Genomic DNA, 19,907 nt, shown 5'->3' with positions numbered 1-19,907 from the left:
AGAAAAGTCCTTAGACCGTGTCAAATCGGTTTGTTATTACCAGTTTTTCTAAACCAAAACAATGGCAAAAGTAAACAGTTTTAACGTGTTTAAAAGCGCTCATCGCTGAAAATCCTCCACATATGCCTATATTATTGAGTAAGGTTCAGTTTTCACTTTCCATTTTTCTCTTTCAAGGCATAGAGCACCTTCATTAAGCATTCAAATTGGCCTATTGATCTAAACACAAATGAATTAAATTGACGATAAGACATTACTTTTGTTCCGAATCGAAACAATAGAATTACCATAACTTGAGAACTTGAATGTTTCTGGTTATGGTGGCTACACGCCCTCAGTAAGCATTAATAGACTAACCCCTCTCTTGTAATGATATAAACAATCCTTTCTCCGTGATCTACTACAAAATATCATGATACTGATTTTTCAAGTTCCACAGACAGCTGATTGAATATATTAATTTGACCCCTCGCTAGGCCGTGGAATGCGTCACTCGGTCTGTAAGAAGTCTGGGCAACCCACATAGTCACGTGATCCGAAAAGGGGTTTTCTGGGTGTAGGTTTATTGGTGAAGCTCACTTCTCCCTTGCGCTTATCTCGAGAGGTTCACAGCTTTAGTTGGATAGTCGGACCGAGGGAATTTCGAGGTACGTACATACTGCACGACTAATGCAGTACCTTTTCTTATTTCTCTTTTCTGAACTTCAGCCTTAAAGATTAGTACTAGTTTAATTTTGCTGAGCTGAACCTGCAGGAAAAAAGGGGAATTTTGGAATTGCAGGAAAAGCCTAAACCATCCCCATCCCTGACACGTCATACATTTAATTCAGTGATTGAAAAACCATCTGTTAGTTAATCCTGGGTGTTTAAATGATTAATTTTGATTTTCTCTTTGTCAAAAGGGAAATAAAGACCGAAGAAAAAACCCACTGTGGAGTAAGCCACGATTTTCTTGGTTTTTCGAGATTTTCGCCGCCGTGAAAGAGGTACGTAAGAAGTTTATCTTTGATTGTCGCCATTTCTCCTGTTATGCAACCTGTTTGAAGTTTTCCTCATTCGATTTCAAAGCATTGCGCTAGTGTTAGGCATCCAAATTACACTCTGGACAATCTCTTCTTTTGAAAAAATTCTTTTTAATTTTTCCATTCAAAGACGAGGGGAGACTATGGTTAAACAGACAATGGCTAGATCACTGATCGTTTGGGCGTTGTTGCTGTTATTGCATAACGCAAGCTCGATTCAAGAAGGTAGGTTTCCTTTCACAGTTTAGAGCAATTTTAAAGTAATTATGGATGACATTGGTTTTGCTTCTTTTGCTTTGTGATTTACCAAGATTTATTTCACACTTAAAGCAGTCGCCATTTGGTCACTCTCGTTTTCCGACTTCAGCTAGTTTGCGTATCTTTTCTATGAATTCTCTCTTGATCCCCTTAGTTAGTTCCTTTCTTGTGATTCGTGGCTGCAGCTTTTTGGGTTTGGTGTTATGACATTTGATCGAAATACGCCCTATTTATCGTGTTTTTAAGATGTAAATGTAATATTTTAATTTTCTCTTGGCTTTAAGTACTTTTGAATCTCAGCTCGCAACTGATATTGCTAACATTTTCAGGTGAGGCAAAGGATATCAGCCATCAACTCACCCGCCCTGAACGAGTAGACGGTAGACGGGAGAAACAAGACCTCTCAACTTCGGAAAAGGTTGTTTTCGTTCAATTTCACGTTATTTTTTTTGGTTCTTTACTCGTACTTTGGATGCACTTTTGACTGTGATGCAAGTGATCCATTCAGCCCACTATTTAACAAAAAATATTATGCATTGACATAACAATAACATTGGACAACTGATCTTTATAAAGACATTTTGATGAATAATAATTTCGTGTTACGTTGTTGTAGGGAGGTCACGTGGATGATGCCTCTTATCGATTGACTGCTTTTGACAAGGACTGGACCCTAGATGTTAAACGAAACAAGTATGTTTGTTGACCAACCTATGTTACGTTTTTTCACTGAATCAGACTCTTGAAATAAATAAGTAAGAAGGAGACGAATAGTAATTTATTTTGTTATTCTATTTTCATGCTATTAACAAGATCTATGGTTACAAGATCGTTGAAATTTACTTGCCTATTCGTGTATTTGTTCGCTAGTTGTTATTTTCTTTTGTCCTTCATTTCATTTCTTATGTCATCGTTTGGCTCGCTCATTTCATCATTTTACATAATATTATACCTATTTATTTCTTTGTTTTCTCTTTTCATTCACTTACAGTCCCATTATGTTCTTAGGTGTGGATCTGATTCATGTATATTAATATATCAACATGTCTCATTATTTTGCTTCTCCTTTAGAGAACTAATTCCTTCATCATTCGCCGTTCGCACGTTCGAAAATGATGGATCAGAGGTCATACAAGAGGTAGGTATAAGTTATAGAACATATAAGAAAACACAAGGTTGATCATACAGTCGTAAACGTTTGCTTCCATGTGCAAATCGCGTCAGAGGCCTTTTTGGACGAAAGCTTTTTCTACAAATAAAAATACAAAACACATTCCTCATAATAACACCAAGTAGTTGGGTTCTGCATCTCTGTCTCTTTTGCTGGTTGAAAATCTGAAAATATCGATGCTTAGCATCGCTCTGATTCAGAAGGTAGCTAACAGCAATTTATGGTATAAATGCCAATGCAATCTCTCTCTCTGCCAGTTGATTAAATATCGATAATATCAAACTCTATCTACATTAGCAAATGTGTTAAACGTTTGGTGGTGATCCGTCAATTTAAAGGTGAGTATTAAGCTTTATATAAAAGACATTAGCATGCTTGAAAAAAATACGAATTTCAGATAAGAGGGTGGGGTGGGAGAGGAGTGAAGGCCATCCAACATTATGTTCATCGTATGCATTTCTCTCTCAGGATGATAACGATCATTGTCACTATCAAGGCATCATACGTGGAATGAAAGATTCCCGCGTTGTTCTGAATACCTGTAATGGGCTGAGGTGAGGTTTTATCGCTGGTTTACTGTATAACGCATTTCAAGCATGACATCTTCACTAGATAAGTTAGATGCTATGTACGTTTTACAAATGTGAAGACAAAAAGCTCGTAATAGCAAACAGGATACTAGTCCATGGAGTTTATACTTTATAAGAAGCGTGGAGAAAAGGCCTGACTTTTTATCTTGATTTGTTTCATTTACTGCAAGCAGCCTGAGAGTAAAGAAACAAGGAATTGACAATGTTATGTTGTGTCGGTTGCTAATGCATACACTAGGGAGCTTTTCAGTCGCGTTTTTTAAAACCATCGTCAAAGCAACTAAAACAGCTGATAAAGGTCAACATCACTTTAAGCCAACGAGAACGCAAAATAGAAATAAGTACACTGTTTGAGGCGTCGAAAAACGTGAGTGAATAACTCACTTTCAATCACACATCGTTGAAAGGAAAACCCAATGAAATGCTGAATTGCTTCCGTATTAATTGAAAATTTCTTGATATGGAAATGAGTAATATCAATGTTGTTTTTTCAGAGGCATGATAGGTGATGGCCATGAAACGTTTTATATTATACCTGAGACTGGACACGAGGCAAGTTTAACTAAAATACAAATCGTAACATCAGTAGAATGCAGATAAAGTGTTCAAGAATTTTCATCACTTCACCTTCCTATACACAACATTATGAAAATTCTCATTGTCTGTATTGTTTTTGGCGAATGCTGATTGTTATTTTCACGCTAAATCTCTGTAGTAACTTACGTTTTTATTCAAGTGAATCGTGTCGCTCAAAATGTGCTTCCCTTTTACCTCGTTTTCTTTAAAATCGTTATTGTATCAAATTTCAGGGAAATGGAATTCACAGAGTCAGTAGAGCCGAAGAAGACGAGTCCCAAGAAATCTTCCATAAGTGTGGTAAATCATTTCATTGCGAAAACATAACATTCAATCGGTGCGCCTTTTTTTTGCTTCAAAACTTCTTTAAAAAGGTTTCATATGTTGTTGTTTGCTACTTGAAGAAATTTACTGCCTCAGAAAAATTCCCAACAGATGCTGTACTTATTTGTGATGTCATGTTTATAGCGGTTGGTACGTTTGATACTCACCATTTTTTTCTTTCTTCAGGAAACAACGACATTCAAGCAGACTCCCATTCCTTAAACGAAACTTTTGCGCCAATTGCGAGGGTAGGTGGTCACTATTTAGACAACGAGATATATAAATAAATAAACAAACAAATTATTAAATGGTGAAATAGGTAAAAGGCAAGTTTGTATGACATCTTAGGTGAGAAAATAAAGTAAGCTTCTAGTCATGAAATTGAGAATATACCAGGGTTGTCAAAATCAATGACAAGTGTTGAAGAGTTAAATTTTCAGTTCGGGATCAGAAATGGAAGGTCAAGTTTGGCAGATCGTTATGATCAAGGTATTATGAACAGCGAAATGGCAAAAGACGTGAGGTGATATAGAAAAAAAAAGACGAAAGAGAAAAAAAACACGTAGATTAGCGTATAATTAAGTAATACTTTCTCAATCTTACACTCTCTGACCTCAATGACCAACCCTACTTTGATTAGTTAAAAAATAAGAAAAAATACCGAAACTTTTTTATAGTAAATAAATATAATTTTATATCTTTGGAACTGAAATTGATAATAACTAAAAACTGTTCTTTGAGTAAGAGCAAAAAGTAAAAACAATTTTCATCACTACTCTAAACAACCGTGTTTGATTATCTTGGTTTAGATCCAGTAGAGACGTAAGATATCAGGTCATATTGATGAGTTCTACAAGAAATATCTGACGACTGATGAGACGCGATACACCGAAATTTTCATCTGTGTTGACAATGAAATGGTAAGTACTGTTTATTACAACAGATAAATGCTTTGCTTCTTAGGCTGATTATCAGATCAACTGCTCTTATCCTCACCTTTACCTTCAATTTTACCTAGATTTAGTTATGAAGCCAAACTCCCTCACTCACCCAATCAATACAGTCTAATCTTAGACAATTAAATTTGTAGATTAAAACTTGGATCAACCGCGTAATCCCTGCCTACCCTACTGGGTTTCTGTCTCTCCTTAAAGGCGCGTTATTTTCTCCTGTTCCTATATCTGGGAAATAAGGCAAAGGAGGAAATTTTGTTCTTCAGTTACACCTCAAAATCTTTCGATGACCAGGTTAACGTTATTTGTTTGTTTGTTTGTTTGTTTGTTTTTTCAAGGGTTATTAGAGTTCGCGAACTCAAAAATGTTCTGATAATTGACCTAAAACTTGAATTTCCCCACAATGATCATGTTATCTGCTTTCAACAGTACCAGAAATATAACAGGGATAAAAATGTCATCAAAGATCGAGTCATAACATTAGTAAACACTGTTGATGCGGTAAGTTATCTTTGGAGCTTTACCCTAGCTTTCCTTCTTTCAAGCCATTTCTTTAATCATCTTTTATCAGAAGGAAAAGAAAAAAGTGTTTAACTTAGTCGGTTAATCTACGAAAAATAAGTAAGTCATTGGGCAATTTTGTTTAGAGGTGCTTGACCTTTACAGAAAATACGTATTTCGAAGGAAAACATCAGATTTTGGTTGGAAATGTCTATGAAGATACGAACATGATGTACATAAAGTATACCTTTGGCATTGAATACAAAGTTTCAATTTCTTTCAAGCTATTTAAAACAAAGCTGAAATTAAAACAAATCACAACGCTTTCAATGATGTGAATTAAGACAGCTATTTGATTTCTCTTTCCCAAGATCGCTCTAGTAATTCTCCTTACTGTGTACTATGCAATTCTTATGATGTTAGTTCGGAGACTTTGGTAATGAATCAACGTATAATGCTCTGATTGATATTTCTCTTTATTCTCATCACTTGTCTGCTTGATGATTGATTGATATTGTATTGATGGTGTAAGGAGAAGTTTTGCCTTGGTCACTCTTAAAAGACATGGTTCATCAGAATGTAATGGTGACTCTGAATGCCCTGTGTCAGAATTTCAAAATTTTCCAGGATGGGATCATGATTTTTAACTCATTCAGCCAGTTGAGATGGATTGCGCAATTTGTGAAGTTGAACTGCATTTAAAGTAGTTTGACCATTTAAACTTCTTCAACCATTTAGGATAGATTATAAAATTTATGAAGTTAAACTGCCCTCGCTTGCGGGTGATCAAGGTTCAGGATGAAGTCGTACCATAGTCCTATTTATATTTCGTGCTAGTTTTCTTATCCGTTATATCTCCGGGGGGTGGGTACCTCCTGAAGCCCTCCCAGATCCACCCTGTCTTTGTATAGATTAACTCTTTCAATCCCAGAGATGACCAAAAACGAAACTGTCCCTACATTATCAATGCATTTTTCAAGCAAGAAAGAATTATTTCCACTATTGTTTGATCTGACTTGATTTTGTTGTCGATAAGTACACAGTCACTACGCAATTCTTCTTATTGCTTAGATTTCCCTAATGGTGCTGAACATATCAAAAGTTAATAAAAGAATGAATTAATTATTTACCAACTAAATATCTTTTGATTTTTTGTCTCTTGTAAAGATCTACCAGCGAATCAACATCAGGATAGTTCTGAAGTACTTGGAAATCTGGACAAACAGAGATCCTTTCGGGCGTGTGAGAAATGCAAAGAATGAATTACGCAATTTCAGGGCCTATCGAAATAAACATTTGGTGAAAAGGTTCCCTCATGACAACGCTCTTTTACTAAGGTAAAATTTTTCATCCTAACGAAATTTTTTTATTCACACTTCCCAACTCAAAAACGTCTTCCGATTAGAGGAGAAACCTTTTAAAAGAGTAAAATCCTCTGAAAACCACCAGGAATCTCAAAAGATCGATGGGAGTGGTTTGAGTTACAACACATGATCTAGAACATAGTGTCCTTCACCTCAAAAAAATATTCTTCTCAGTTAACCCTCTATCATCCAATGTCGCTTGATTGCCAAGAAGAACGAAAACTTCCGTGTCTTGCCAGCTGTGTGGTAGATCATTAATTTGTTTTGAAACTTATCGGAGATCAATGTAATACTACGCATATACTATACTACCCTACGGGGCTCAGACAAAAAGCCGGGCAACGCGCAAAATATCCGTGGGTATTGAACAAGGAGTATTTATCGAGGAAAATGGTAAACAGTAGACAACAAAAAGTTCGCTTTTTGTCGTTGGCCGGTCTCGTGAACTTTGCTTTATACCTCAGTCGTCGAGGAAAATAAGTTTTCCAGGTTTATCTCGCTTCAATTTTTTTTTTCAGTCACAAAGGTTGGCCCCCGAATATTGCTGGTCTAGCATGGGTCAATTCGATGTGTGGCGGAAATTCAAACTCTATCAACGCCGTAAGTTATGCGAAGAAATATGAATTGCATTGTTTTTGCCTCACTATGTCCTGAAATCCTTTAGAATACTATCGCCAATCTCAACGCCAATCTCGATCAAACAGAGGCAAAAGAAGTATTAGTCATGATTTGATCCCTGCCGTTTTCCCGCGCTTCAGACAAATTGCTTTTTTGACTTTGCTTTCCCTTTGGTCCCCTGTGATCTTTCCCTTTTTCTGATTGGCTGTAGTAATTACGATATGTTTGGATTTACAGCACTCAAACGAAATACTTCCTAAAGTGGCGCCGGCTTTGGCTTTTTCTAAGCTTAAATTACGCTGGTAGGGGCATGCTCAAACGTAGTATAAAGAGATTTCTTACTCATCCTAGAATTTAAAGATCGACATATGGTTAATGGTAAATATTTTTTTCGTAGTGGTCTTATAGCAGTAGTGTTGGTCCTTATGTAATTGTTGCTCATGAGTTGGGTCACAACTTTGGGTTCAATCACGATACTGGTAAGAATTGTGAAACTTTTTAAATCAAATTCATTTTTTCTCGATTATCTTGACAAAAGAGAGCTTTTCTAATCGCAAATAGCTGTAGAATGATCTTCGCTTAGAGTTGCGTATGAAAATTAAGAAAACATGAAAATTCACACGAAACCTACAGGGTCTAATGTCAGATGTGGAGGCAGCAATACAACTTTTAGATTTAAACCTAAATTTGTTTGTGTTTTACACAAATCTAATCCAACCCTTAAGTATTGAATAAAGGGGTAAGTTTCTAAAGAAACTGTGGTGCTGCGTCGGTGGGAGAGTATAGCAGGTAATTTAGTGTTAACAACTGGGTTGAAAACGTAAATTAGCCATCGCAAAGGGTAAAAAAGCTGACGTTTCGAGCGTTAGCCCTTCGTCAGAGCGATTGACGAAGGGCTAACGCTCGAAACGTCAGCTTTTTTACCCTTTGCGGTGGCTAATTTACGTTTTCAACCCAGTTGTTAACACTAAATTACCTTAAGTATTGATACAGATTCTCGCAATACCCAAAAAGAAATTTTGATTCAGTAGTGTTCGATTTTTTAAAAACTATTTTACAGTTCTTAGCTACTTATTTTGTTAAATTGTTCACCTTACCAGTTATTATTGTTATTTTTTTCTAATTTACACAACCTTTCGTCAAAATGCAGGGACCTGCAAGTGCTTAACTTCACGAGGCTGTTTCATGGGAAGTACCAGGTAGGTCATTCTCTGAAACATCTGGCAATGAGATACACTTAAATTACTTGGTGTGACCGATTGGTTAGGATGCTGGACTTGAAATCTGGTGGTCCCAGGTTCAAGTCCTCTACCCCACCATTTACTGGATTTGTTCTCGGTCGCCACGAGCTCAACTCCTCAGCTGCGCTGTGTAAATAACCAACTGGTCTGCCCCCAGCCAGTTGGGATTTTCAAGCACTTTATGTTTACTCCAGTCATTATAAAGTACTATTGGATGGCGATAGAAATAACGCTCTATATAAAGAGTGTGTTATTATTATAACTTAGTTTCACCTTAATAATACCGTCAATTTTTATTGCGATTTGTTTTATTGTCATAGTATTCAATGACAATGAAGGTAAACCACTCTTTCTTTCTTCCACGGAGTGCTTATGTTGAGTTATTCGACAAAACATCATACAGAAACTCAGTCAATAAAATACTATTGAATACAAATAAAATCTTACAAAAAAATTGGACGAAAGCAGAGGAGCAATTAAAGTAAAAGACGAAATCCATCGTAGTTGTATGTTTTTCTTGAGTAGGTGATGTGTACATATCTGCTACATTTACAATCATTTATTGAAATTTCCCCCAATATTGATTTCAGGTCTCGACTTCCAGGATTTTCGGATTGCAGCCTTAAATCGCTTCAAAAGGTCAATGATGCATGCTTGTACAACGTACCAACTTACAAGGTAACCATAACAAACCAGAGAAAGGGGAGGGGGGATATTTTGGACGATAATTAATACTAAGATTATCGACCTTTTAAGGAGTTCCTTCATTAAAAGGGTCACCTTTGAAGAACTTTTTAAAACGGCTCTGGCGATAGAAATAGCGCTCTGCAACCTAACAAAGTAAACCAGGTAACTCCTGGAATAGTGATGCAAACTTTACTCAGAATTTCGACAAAATAAAGGTATCCCCTATGTAACGAAGTCCTTTCATACAAGGAACTCATTTTTCAATCAAAATTTGGTTAGCCTTACGATGATACTTAAGGGCTTAAATGTAGAAAATTTGGATGTAACTGTCACAAACATGGGTATGGCAAATTATATGTCAGAAAATATGTTATTTGAAATTCTCATTTTTGCTAACTGATTCGGTTTCGATTGTGGTTAAAATATGCACTTCAGTAGCTAGAAGAACATATTAAGGCTGTTGGTTCGTTTGATTTTCCTTTAGGCCTACAACAGTTATTGTGGAAATGGCATACGCGAGAAAGGAGAGGAGTGCGACTGCGGTACCCCTGAGGTTTGTAAAGTTGCATGAATGGCAAATAATATAGTCGACCATAAGGGGATTTCTCATTAATATTTTAATAGATTTTCAAGTGGAAAGGTGATGATAAGAGAGAAAAACATCAACCAGGGGAAATTGCTTGATTTAGTATCAAATTCTCTGGGATAATATCATGAAAATGTGTGGCAGTCAATTGTTTTTTGGATCGTTTGAATGAAAAGGTTAAAATGAGAGTTGCATCAACTTTTAGCGAACCGGAACTTTCGTTGTTGGGAAATAACTACTCTCAGAGAGAAAAAAAGGACTAGCTCGCGTGAAACTCAATGGCTCATAATCGAGCAACATTTAAAACAAGAGGTTGGCCAGGAGAGTTTTTTCTAAATGTTGATAGATAATGGTTTCATATTAAGACGCTATATCTCATCACCCTAGCAACCGATACCCCAGTTGTATACTTCACAACGAAATTTCATAAAAATGATGAATTCTTTAGTAGAAATGGTAATGATCTGAGAAATATTCCTTTTTAGAGAGTTCGGGTTCAAAGATTTTGTTCTGAAAGCATTTGCGATAAATTGCTTTGTGTTTATTTAAATTGCTTTAGCTTGGGATTTATTGTAATTTCTTTGCAAAGGCTAATGTCATCGTAAGGACATATTGACCTTGTAACTCCCATGGGCGACCAAGAAGAATTTATCCTTACAATATCAAGCAGACAAGTGATGAGAATAAGGAAAAATGTTAACTAGGCGATTTTTAGTTGATCAAATACCAAATCCTAACACCACAAGAAGTATATGACAGACAGTAAGGAGAATTACAAATGAGATCTTGGGAGTTAAAGGGTTAAATTGTCTAACACTTACAATAGCTGACTACTTTCACGACGTGACAACGTTCATTCTTCGGACACGATCAGGAATGATGAAAACGGTTTTTAATCTCCTCAGATGTGCCAGGCCAAAGATCCTTGCTGTGTACCTCACAACTGCGTCCTTAAAAAGGAATCACAGTGCAGTGACTTACATCACTCATGCTGCAAGAACTGCCAGGTAACAAAATAATCAATAATCCCTTCAATATTACGGGCTCATGAAACTGAGAAGCGTTGAGTGTTGGATGAAATTTAAAGAAGGGCTATAGACATTGAACTGACAACAGCTGCTGTGAAAAAGTGCCCTAGAAGAATAGTAGAATATTGGTCTGGATTGTATATTCATCTTTTTCTGGTATTACCTCAATTGCAGCTCACGTGCAAGGGCTTTTCTTTACTTGATTATCATCCACAGGTCAAAACATTATCTACTTCTTTTGATTATGAATGAAAATACGATAACACGGGCGCACCTGTACGGTTAGACAGCAAACGCACTTTATATTTTTAGGGTATACTTGCGGAAGAAAATAAGAAACTACACCATAGGAAGAAATACCGTTTTTTCAGTTGCCTAAAGGATCAATTTTCTCGCTATAAATGCGTGGTATAGGATCCAAAATAATTATAACAGATAAATCAAAGTGTTTCATCCTTGACGCTTATGGTTCTTTGTGCTTTACGCGATCTAACGGCGTATTCTGACTCTCGTTTAGTTTAAGAAACGAGGAACGTTATGTCGTGGAGTCCAAACTGATTGTGATGTTCCAGAATATTGCACTGGTTCCTCAAGAGACGTAAGCAAATAGAGAATTTGACTCAGAAATTATTGTGTCATAAAAACCACCGAGTAGTAGCTATCAAGTATGAGTTTGTAAGAATATTTTATTGTTATTATATGTTATTTGTTATGTGCAAAATAAAACGAACACACGGCGCCAGAAATTGTCAGAATGTTAGCTGCAAATTTATGTGCATAACTTTATCAATTCACCTGCCGAGGTTACCACCAGCCGTTCGTGTGAATCTTTAAATCACAATACCTGTACAATAGCGTAGGAGTCAGTGTCTTAGTGTATCACTCATGTCTAACATAGTTTGGGTTTTAATATCGATAAAAGATAGAGCAAATCCCAATATTGTTTAATTGCCAAGCTTAAGAAGCTTCACAGTTGATCACTCTCACTCTTTCAGTGTCCTGAGGATACTTACATCATTAATGGATATCCATGCAGCCAGGCGAAAACCGTACGTTTCTCATGATCAGAGAGATAGCATGTTACATAGTGCAAAACGTTTTTCACTTTTACAGAAGTGCCACTAAGTTCTGCCTTTAAATATTATTAATTTACCAGTAATGTGCATAACTAGGTGACCAGCACTCATTTCAAACGAAGAATACTACCATCTACTCGTCACCTTCCTTTAATTTTGCTTTGATCTCGTCGGTCTTCGATGCGATTCCTTTCCTCTGCAATTTTTCTTCTCGTTTGCTTATTTCCACGAGAATGGTTTGGACAAAAACCAAGTAATTCATAGCATGAAAAAAACAGATTTATCTTTACTTCTCTTTGCTGTTTTTCTTTTAAATCCGTGTACATCTAACTCGCTTCACTAAAAGCCGGTGAGCACCGCTGAGTCTGTATACTTTGGGTTGTGAAGATAAATTTTGCCACCTACGAGTTACATTTTAATTTCTTTGCGGAAAGTCCTTGTGTTAATCATTGATTTTTTTTTTTCTGAAATTACTTGAAGGTTATACATGGAAACACTAACTTCTATGGTGTAGTCGCAAGGGACTTGAACCCTATGGTCAACGCTCGATATCTTCGTATCAATCCTCAATACTGGCATGGCTGGCCTTGTCTAAGAACCGACTTCATGGGATGTTCTGCGGGTGAAGGTAATGGTATGCTACAATTCTACTCAACGTTGTTGAGTATATACCAGACACTTGTGGTCATTGTGCCATGACGTGTTCTGTAAACCATGAAGATCAACAGTGCAATGTCCTCTGAGTTAAAATAGGAAGACTAAAGATAGCGCAAACATGGGTCCGGAAGTCAAATAACCATTCTATTTTAACATGTTTCTTTACGCTCGTTTTTACAGCAAATCCAACTGCCCCTACACCGTTGAAGTCATACAACCTTGACTTTTGTCTGACTCCATCAAGCAAGAGTTGTTCCCCACGTGACAACGACCCCATCATATTTGTAACCGGTAGCAGGTGCTCAGAGAGACATTTTCAATTCATTTTCAAAGACGGATTGTTACGCCACGCCTGCAGTGGGAAATTGGTCTGTCCCGAAAATGGCGGGACTCATAATGGTGCAAAGATTGTTGTCAGCAGGACTTGTAAAGTTGCAGACTCGAAATTAGTACGAACCGTAGGTAAGTCCGAAGAAATGCATATTACCTTTTAAAATTTTCACCGCTTACCAACCTGAGGGAATTTCAATTAATTGCATTCTTTTTTTTTTTTTCTGATGGCTAGTTGTTTTGTTTGTTTGTGCACTTGATAGGGCGATCTTTAAAGCACGTTAAATCTGGCAGTTGTATTCATACTTTTGGAGCCTGGCCAGGAAACGGGAGACAGATGGTACTGTGGTCTGGATGCGATGTGCAGAGACTACAACTGTGGTTCGGGAAACAAGGTAAATTTTCTCGCCACATACCACATCTTTTAAGTATAAGTTGCAGGAAAAGCGGTGGTCACGTGGTTAACGCTACGGTTTATATACTGAGAAAAGGTCCTCTTTCAAACACTGGGCGGGCCCTGTTTTGCTGTGTGGGAGAGACACTGGCCCCTCTTGGCGCCTTATATCCTATCCATAGCATCCAATTTTATCAAGAACTTAACTTCGAGTTAAGAAAATTGGCATATACTTTCCTTTCAACACAGTACATGGTAATAAATCGTATACTTATAGATTGTGTGGAGCCACTTGGAATGCAGAACGGTGAAATCAAAGACCGTCAGATTACTGCTTCTTCAGTGAGAGGTCAAGAATTCGCTTATTATGCAAGGCTCAAAGGAAAAAACTACTGGTGTGCCGAAGCCAAAAGCAAAACTGAATATCTACAAGTTGACCTGGGAAACGTACGTTTTGATAGTAGATAAGAATAGTCAGATAGTTTGAGAACAATGCAAAAACAGAATATAAGGAAAGATATTGAGAAGTTTACTCAGCACAAGCGCCTAAGTAAATTAAGTTATTACCCTTGACAATATCGTAAGGAAACTCATGATTTAGTTCTTGTTTAAAAGTTTTGAGGATATATATATATATATAATTTAGTTTATTTTGGACTTTGTATCGTTTCGTTCTTGCAACAAGCCTTTGAGAAATGTTGATTATCGAACACTTGTTGTCCCTTTAATCGAAAAGAAACTTCTAAGAATTCATTTTTCATTCGAGTTTGTCGCTCTATGAACTACCTTTTAACATTAGCAATAGTCTGACACTGTCAGTTTTTTTTTACGATAAGTTCAGCGCTAACTTTTTATCGCAATAATCTTTTTTTTGTTATGCGTTTAAAGTATTTTTTTGTAGTAGAATTTTCATTTTTTAACGAGGTAAATAATTAACTATGAGAATCTTTGATACTCTAAGGCGGCTTTTACAATGGAATCTTGCATTCTGTTCTAAGCTGTCCTCAAATTCATTAGACTGACTTGTGCGTTGCAATGTAGTTTGGAATTTGTACTAGAGATTAAAGAATCTCTATTACCCGATTTATATCAAGAGGTCATACAATATTCAAAAACAGCCAACTGTAATCGATTGTCAAATCTCAAAGGTGAAAGCTTTACATACAGTGTTGATTCAGTGGTAACGGGTTATAAATTGAATTCATTATGCTTGACGCACCATCATTTCAGAGTCATCTCCTACGAAGCCACCTCCTGCCGTCAGAGCTACCTTAATATAACTGATCATCCTTAAACATTTTTATCTTAATTGTTACATTAATACATGGTCTTTTCTTTATTACCTTTTCGTCCTTTTACAATTTTAGGTTAAAACTGTCAGTAAAATCTTGATGCAAGGACGTGGAAGCTGGTACTACTGGGTGACCGGCTTCTTCTTACACTACAGTTCTGATGGCCGGCGGTGGAAAACGTACTCTGCGAGTGGTGACAAAAAACAGTCCGATGTAAGCTAAAGATATTGTAATCATTCACAGTCAGTTGTTTACCTACTTCTGAAAACCACTCTCGTTTTCTTTCCTATCTCAGTCCTTTTGTTATCTTGGAAAGTGCAGCGAAACTCTTGACACTCAGTGTAAGGACTTATGGGGAGCTAGTAAGTAAATATGCCCATTTTTTTTCTCCTTGTATGTCACCTAGCGATTTGATACAAACACTGTTTGCCTTTACTTCAATTTATCAAATATTAGTTAAGTATTTGTATGTTATCTACAATCTGTTTTAGTTGCCAATTCAATGTTTTTTTTCCTAAACAAAGGTGTCTTTCTTCAAGGTACATGAATTATTTCAAACATGATGTTTTTTAGTTAAATACTTAAATAGACGACACTACGAGTACACCCGACAGGAGCTGGACCTAAAACCCTCAAATGAGAAAATTTGGATGCTCAAAGCCTTTCGGTTCAATTGTAGTTAATTGGCGTCTTTCTGCGCTCCGACGAGGGGCTAACGCTCGAAACGTCAGCTTTTGAACTCTATACCTGTGGCCAATTTACAGTATCAACTCGGTTGATAGAACAAAATTACCTTGTTTTACCCCTAACGAGGCAGCACCTCTGTTTCTCCAAAACTTACCCCCTTAACTCATTTCATACTAACTCGACCAATTGCAGCCGCCGAAAACGCTGACCAGGGATGCTATGACAAGCTGAACACTGAGGCTAGAGGATATGGTACATGTGATCCAAACACCAAAAAGAGATGTGCTGCAAGGTACATGACATTCTTTTTAGTGAGCGTAGTACCATTCCTAAGAAAATTAATCAACTTATCAAGTGTACTTTACAAACTACAAAAAGAGCACTCGATAAACAGTCAAAAGAAGATGACACAACTCCTTGTTTTACATATTGAAGCATCTTAAGCTTTTATTAAAAAAGCGATTTCGTTTCATGAGCAAAAAAGAAAAGTAATAAGAAAATGTCTGATTTAACCATTAACAAGAGTCTTCAAGCTCGACCTATGAAGGATTTCATTAAAGTCCTTTTAACTAGTAAATCGAGTTTCTTACCTTCTGTATAAGGAGGTGTATCAAGTTCTTACCTTGGCATTAACTAATTAATATATTTTCTCTAAGGGATGTTTTATGCGGCCAGCTGCAATGTGAAGCGCACGATAGCACAAAAAAACCTGTTGTTGACTATGGACGGGCCAGAGACAAAAAAATAATTTTGCCTTCTGGGAAAAAATGCAAGTTAGTATTACTTTCTTTTTGTTCCTCTGAGAAAAAGGGGTCAACATATAAAGTGTCTATCGTAAGCTAGATAATAAGGACGAGTTTCAAATCGCGAGACTCGTGGTTTGTTACTTTGTCTTTGCGATTTGACTCTTAGGAATTTCTTTGTTTGAGTAAATCCATATTTAAACTTCCATTAGATGCCTTCTGTTCGATTACCTATCTTTGGAAACGAAACCATTAAAACTAACATTTGGAAAAAAAACTGTTTCATCACTTTTGGATCATATTTTCAACAAATGCAAAAACACGTAGTCAAACGCGGTTTTACTTCTTACAGCGCTGTAGAACTGAAAAGTGGTGACAGTATTGGACTGGGAATGGTAAGAGAAGGAACAAAATGTGGACGCAATAAGGTACGATACCATTGCCCTCTTTTTAATACCCTTTCCGGATTCGTCCTGTCATGCAGGCTATTAATTAATATCCAAACACAATCTCAAACACTTGTAACGTTTCCTGTTTCATGAATACAAAGCCGTTTTAGAGAAAAGCCGACCCTTTTCATACACCATGATCCACGCTACATCTCACATTAGGAAACATTTTTCTGTACAATCAATTTATCGTAAGAAGAGTATGGAAGAACATCAACCATTAGGTCACAAGAGTAAGTAGAGTTCCATGTTAAAAGAATTTCTATGAACATGGAGAATATAATTTTACAAAAATAAGTTCTGGGTTAATACTTAGTGAAGAGTGCTTTCGGTGTTCTTCTAAGAACAAATGTGAGCCTGCTATCTCGTGTCCATCCAACCTCCGCACGATTCCAACTCTCCACAATACGCTGTATATTAATACACCATGAACCTTCTTTCCGGGTTAACATGTTTACCTTGGTCCGAAAGTTTACTCCTGTCTATGTCTGTTTAAGATGTGTATCAATAACAAGTGCCAGTCACTAAGTTCTCTCAATCTGGTTGGCAAGTGTCCAGTGGTCGGCAACAAAGAGTGTGCAGGAAGAGGGGTAGGTAATTCTTAATGTTGAGTTCGTGAGAAGCATAAAAAAAGGAGCTAATTTTTCCAGGTTTTGCCGGGAAATTCTTCGCAGTTAATGTTTTACACCATCGTCCAAGCGAAATCAATTTTTCCCACTTAGCTGTCTGTAATTTGAAAGGAATGAACGGCTGTCAGAAGAAAACAATAATCATGTGGATTCTCAACGAACTGATATTTGTTATTGACTCAGCATTATTCGCAGAAGTTTTTCTACCTCTAACTTGGAAACTCTTTTAATAGAAGCTTGCGTAGTTAAGCTATTGATGTCTTTTTGGGAAGTGAATGCGATTGAATGGAAAGCAGTGCAATGTGAATTCGAATGTAGAAATTTCACTGAAGTCATAAAGAATTTTCTAACTAAAATTATAATCATTACAAAATGTTTCTAGGTCTGCACTAATAAAAAGGTTTGCCATTGCCAAGGAGGATTTAATCCCAAAAACGGTTGTAAGTCAGGTGAGAGCCGAGCGTTTTTTCTCTGATGTTCAGATTTTCTTTTTAGTGAGAGATATCTGCTAATATCTCTTGCGCTTCGAACATCCTTGTGTAGAACTGACTTCACGTGACGGGACCTGGGGTGAGTGGTCCCCTGGTTTTATTTATATGACCCAGATCTCAGATAGGGTGAAAAGCAGATGGATGAAAAGCAATTTGACATTTTAAATTATATCAAAATACAAATGAGCGAGCGAAACTACAGAGAAAGACACGACGCTTCCAAACATGACTGTCATCAAGCGTCGGCATCTCCAAAATCCGACCGAACGGCCAGTAAAAAGGCCAGTTTTCACCCATTATAGAGTCGTGATTCTTACATACAAGAATCTTTGAATTCAATTTATTATCATTTGCGTGCGGCCACTAAAAATTTGGTAGACTGTCCATGTGCGAAAAACATAGTGATAGAGGCCAATAGGTCCAGAAACTGTAAGTCAAACCGATAAAGCCAAGATTTTCCTGAAAAAAGTTTATGATTTGCTGTATTTGGAAAAATAATAAACAAACCCAGTCTGATTATTCAGAGGACTACCCTTAAACTGAATTCCTTATAAAATTAAAGCTGTGAGGTAATGGCAACAAGAATGGCAAGTAGTGGGCATTGAATGCTCGTTGCAAAAAGTCTGCCTATTACGTGTCTAAGAACTGCCGTAAGAATTGCAATTTTTGTTACGGTATTATAACCACTCAATGAAAACTATAAAACAGATTAATCAAAAGTTGAAACATTCTGATAATGTTTTATTGCTGTAATATTTGATTGTAATACGATAACTATGACTTGACGAGTCTAACTAACATGACTAGAATAGTAAAGCAAACATTAAGAAGAACTACTAATGAGATCTTGGAAGTAAAAATATATATGTGGAACTATTTTTTCCCTTGGTAACAGGTGAAGAGAATCCCGAACACTCAGGAGGAGGAGGAGAATCTGGAGATGATGAAGACGATATGAGCGAGGAAGACGATGAGATGGAAGAAGAATATGAAGACGACGAAAAAGTTGAAAAACGAGAGAAAGATTACGAAGAAGACCAAGATATGTTCTTTGGTGATAAGTAAACATTTTTGCTCTATCATCACTTTAACTGGTGAGAATCAACGTTGTAACTCTTCTCGTTGGCAATTCTAATTCAAGAAACTAATCAACTGAAGTTTTAGAAACAGACTTTAGTCTTTTTTATCCAATAGTATGTTAGAATTTATTGTTGTACCGTGTAATCATGTCTTTTTTAATTATGATGTAATCTGCTCCGCTTCAGTGGCCAAGGCTGTAGTGCAAAGCTTTAAACAATTTTGGGGTTATATCTTTACTAATATTCAGGGTTACATCTTTACTGTAATATTGGTATAGAGTTGGAAATTTTTATTCAAGAAGCTAATTAATGGACGTTTTAGAACAAGCTTTAGTCTCATTTATCCAATAGTATGTTAGAATTTATTGTTGTATCGTGTAATCATGAATTTTTTAATTACGATTTAAGCTTCAGCAACCAGGGGTGTAGTGCAAAAGTTTTAAACATTTTTGGGGATATATATTTTCTAGTATTCAGGGTTACATCTTGACTTTAATCTGAGTATAGTCTTGGTAATAAAACCAATATTCAATAATATTTCTATGTGAGTTGCTCCCCTGAGGATTTTCAAGGATAAGAAAATATCCCGTCCCAAACTCGAACTGCAAGCGTTCCTCAGGAAAAGGCCTGATTTTCTAAAAGTAAAAGTGACTTGATTTGCAGTTGTTGTAGAGGAAACAGAGCGGAGCGAGGATAACAACATCTGTTTAAGCCTGGGACCCATTCATTCTCCTCCACATTTTATTGTTCAATATAGATGTCGTTATCTAACTCGGGTATTCCTCTGCTGTTTAGTTTACGTGCAGCATGAAATATCATTTAAACAACTTAGCGAACCCTATTGCATGTGTTTGAAATATATTGTAAAAAATACTTCTTCTGGAAAGGAAAAAAGCGACAAGGAGAGGAAAAAAACGAGAAAAAGAATAATGACAGAGGCAGTTGATTACCAAGGATCATAAATTACGAAATATGAAGGGAAACTATTTTTGAAATACCATGATAGAACTATTTTCAATAAATCAAACGGGGTAATACATAGTGTTCATTGAGCCAGGCGGCAGCTCTCGTAAGGCCTCACATGATACTGAGGTTTGCTACACTTTGAAACACCATAGTATTATTGAGTAACAGCCATAACTAAAATGGCACCCTGCATAA

At 36.6% G+C, this 19,907-nt stretch overlaps 1 protein-coding gene across 1 annotated transcript; it reads left to right on the top strand.

Annotated features, from left to right (window-relative positions):
- Positions 1 to 536: 536 nt before the first annotated feature.
- LOC113684488 (zinc metalloproteinase-disintegrin-like atragin) lies at positions 537 to 19,283 on the top strand. The gene is made up of 32 exons (XM_089186331.1): positions 537 to 647; positions 903 to 986; positions 1,153 to 1,247; positions 1,610 to 1,698; positions 1,897 to 1,973; positions 2,352 to 2,418; positions 2,920 to 3,005; positions 3,536 to 3,593; positions 3,851 to 3,917; positions 4,128 to 4,189; positions 5,324 to 5,395; positions 6,563 to 6,732; positions 7,278 to 7,359; positions 7,775 to 7,856; positions 8,528 to 8,576; positions 9,209 to 9,296; positions 9,790 to 9,858; positions 10,797 to 10,898; positions 11,437 to 11,517; positions 11,915 to 11,968; positions 12,476 to 12,623; positions 12,833 to 13,114; positions 13,246 to 13,377; positions 13,654 to 13,823; positions 14,744 to 14,881; positions 14,964 to 15,030; positions 15,548 to 15,647; positions 16,012 to 16,128; positions 16,451 to 16,526; positions 17,045 to 17,137; positions 17,559 to 17,625; positions 18,563 to 19,283. Exons 3-32 carry the CDS (start codon positions 1,166 to 1,168, stop codon positions 18,730 to 18,732), a joined length of 2,997 nt encoding a protein of 998 aa, XP_089042457.1. The 5' UTR covers positions 537 to 647; positions 903 to 986; positions 1,153 to 1,165; the 3' UTR covers positions 18,733 to 19,283.
- Positions 19,284 to 19,907: the final 624 nt, after the last annotated feature.

Source organism: Pocillopora damicornis, chromosome 11 (assembly GCF_964200805.1).
Source record: "Pocillopora damicornis chromosome 11, jaPocDami1.2, whole genome shotgun sequence".
Classification (NCBI taxonomy): Eukaryota; Metazoa; Cnidaria; class Anthozoa; order Scleractinia; family Pocilloporidae; genus Pocillopora; species Pocillopora damicornis.
This window is presented reverse-complemented; position numbering and strand designations above follow the sequence as displayed.

Bases quoted from the DNA above. Each gene is read 5' to 3' on its own strand.
- LOC113684488 (XM_089186331.1), top strand. From the start codon at position 1,166: ATGGTTAAACAGACAATGGCTAGATCACTGATCGTTTGGGCGTTGTTG. The intron at 5,396-6,562 runs GTAAGTTATCTT...TCTCTTGTAAAG, and splicing joins TAGTAAACACTGTTGATGCG to ATCTACCAGCGAATCAACAT. The intron at 13,378-13,653 runs GTAAATTTTCTC...GTATACTTATAG, and splicing joins ACTGTGGTTCGGGAAACAAG to ATTGTGTGGAGCCACTTGGA.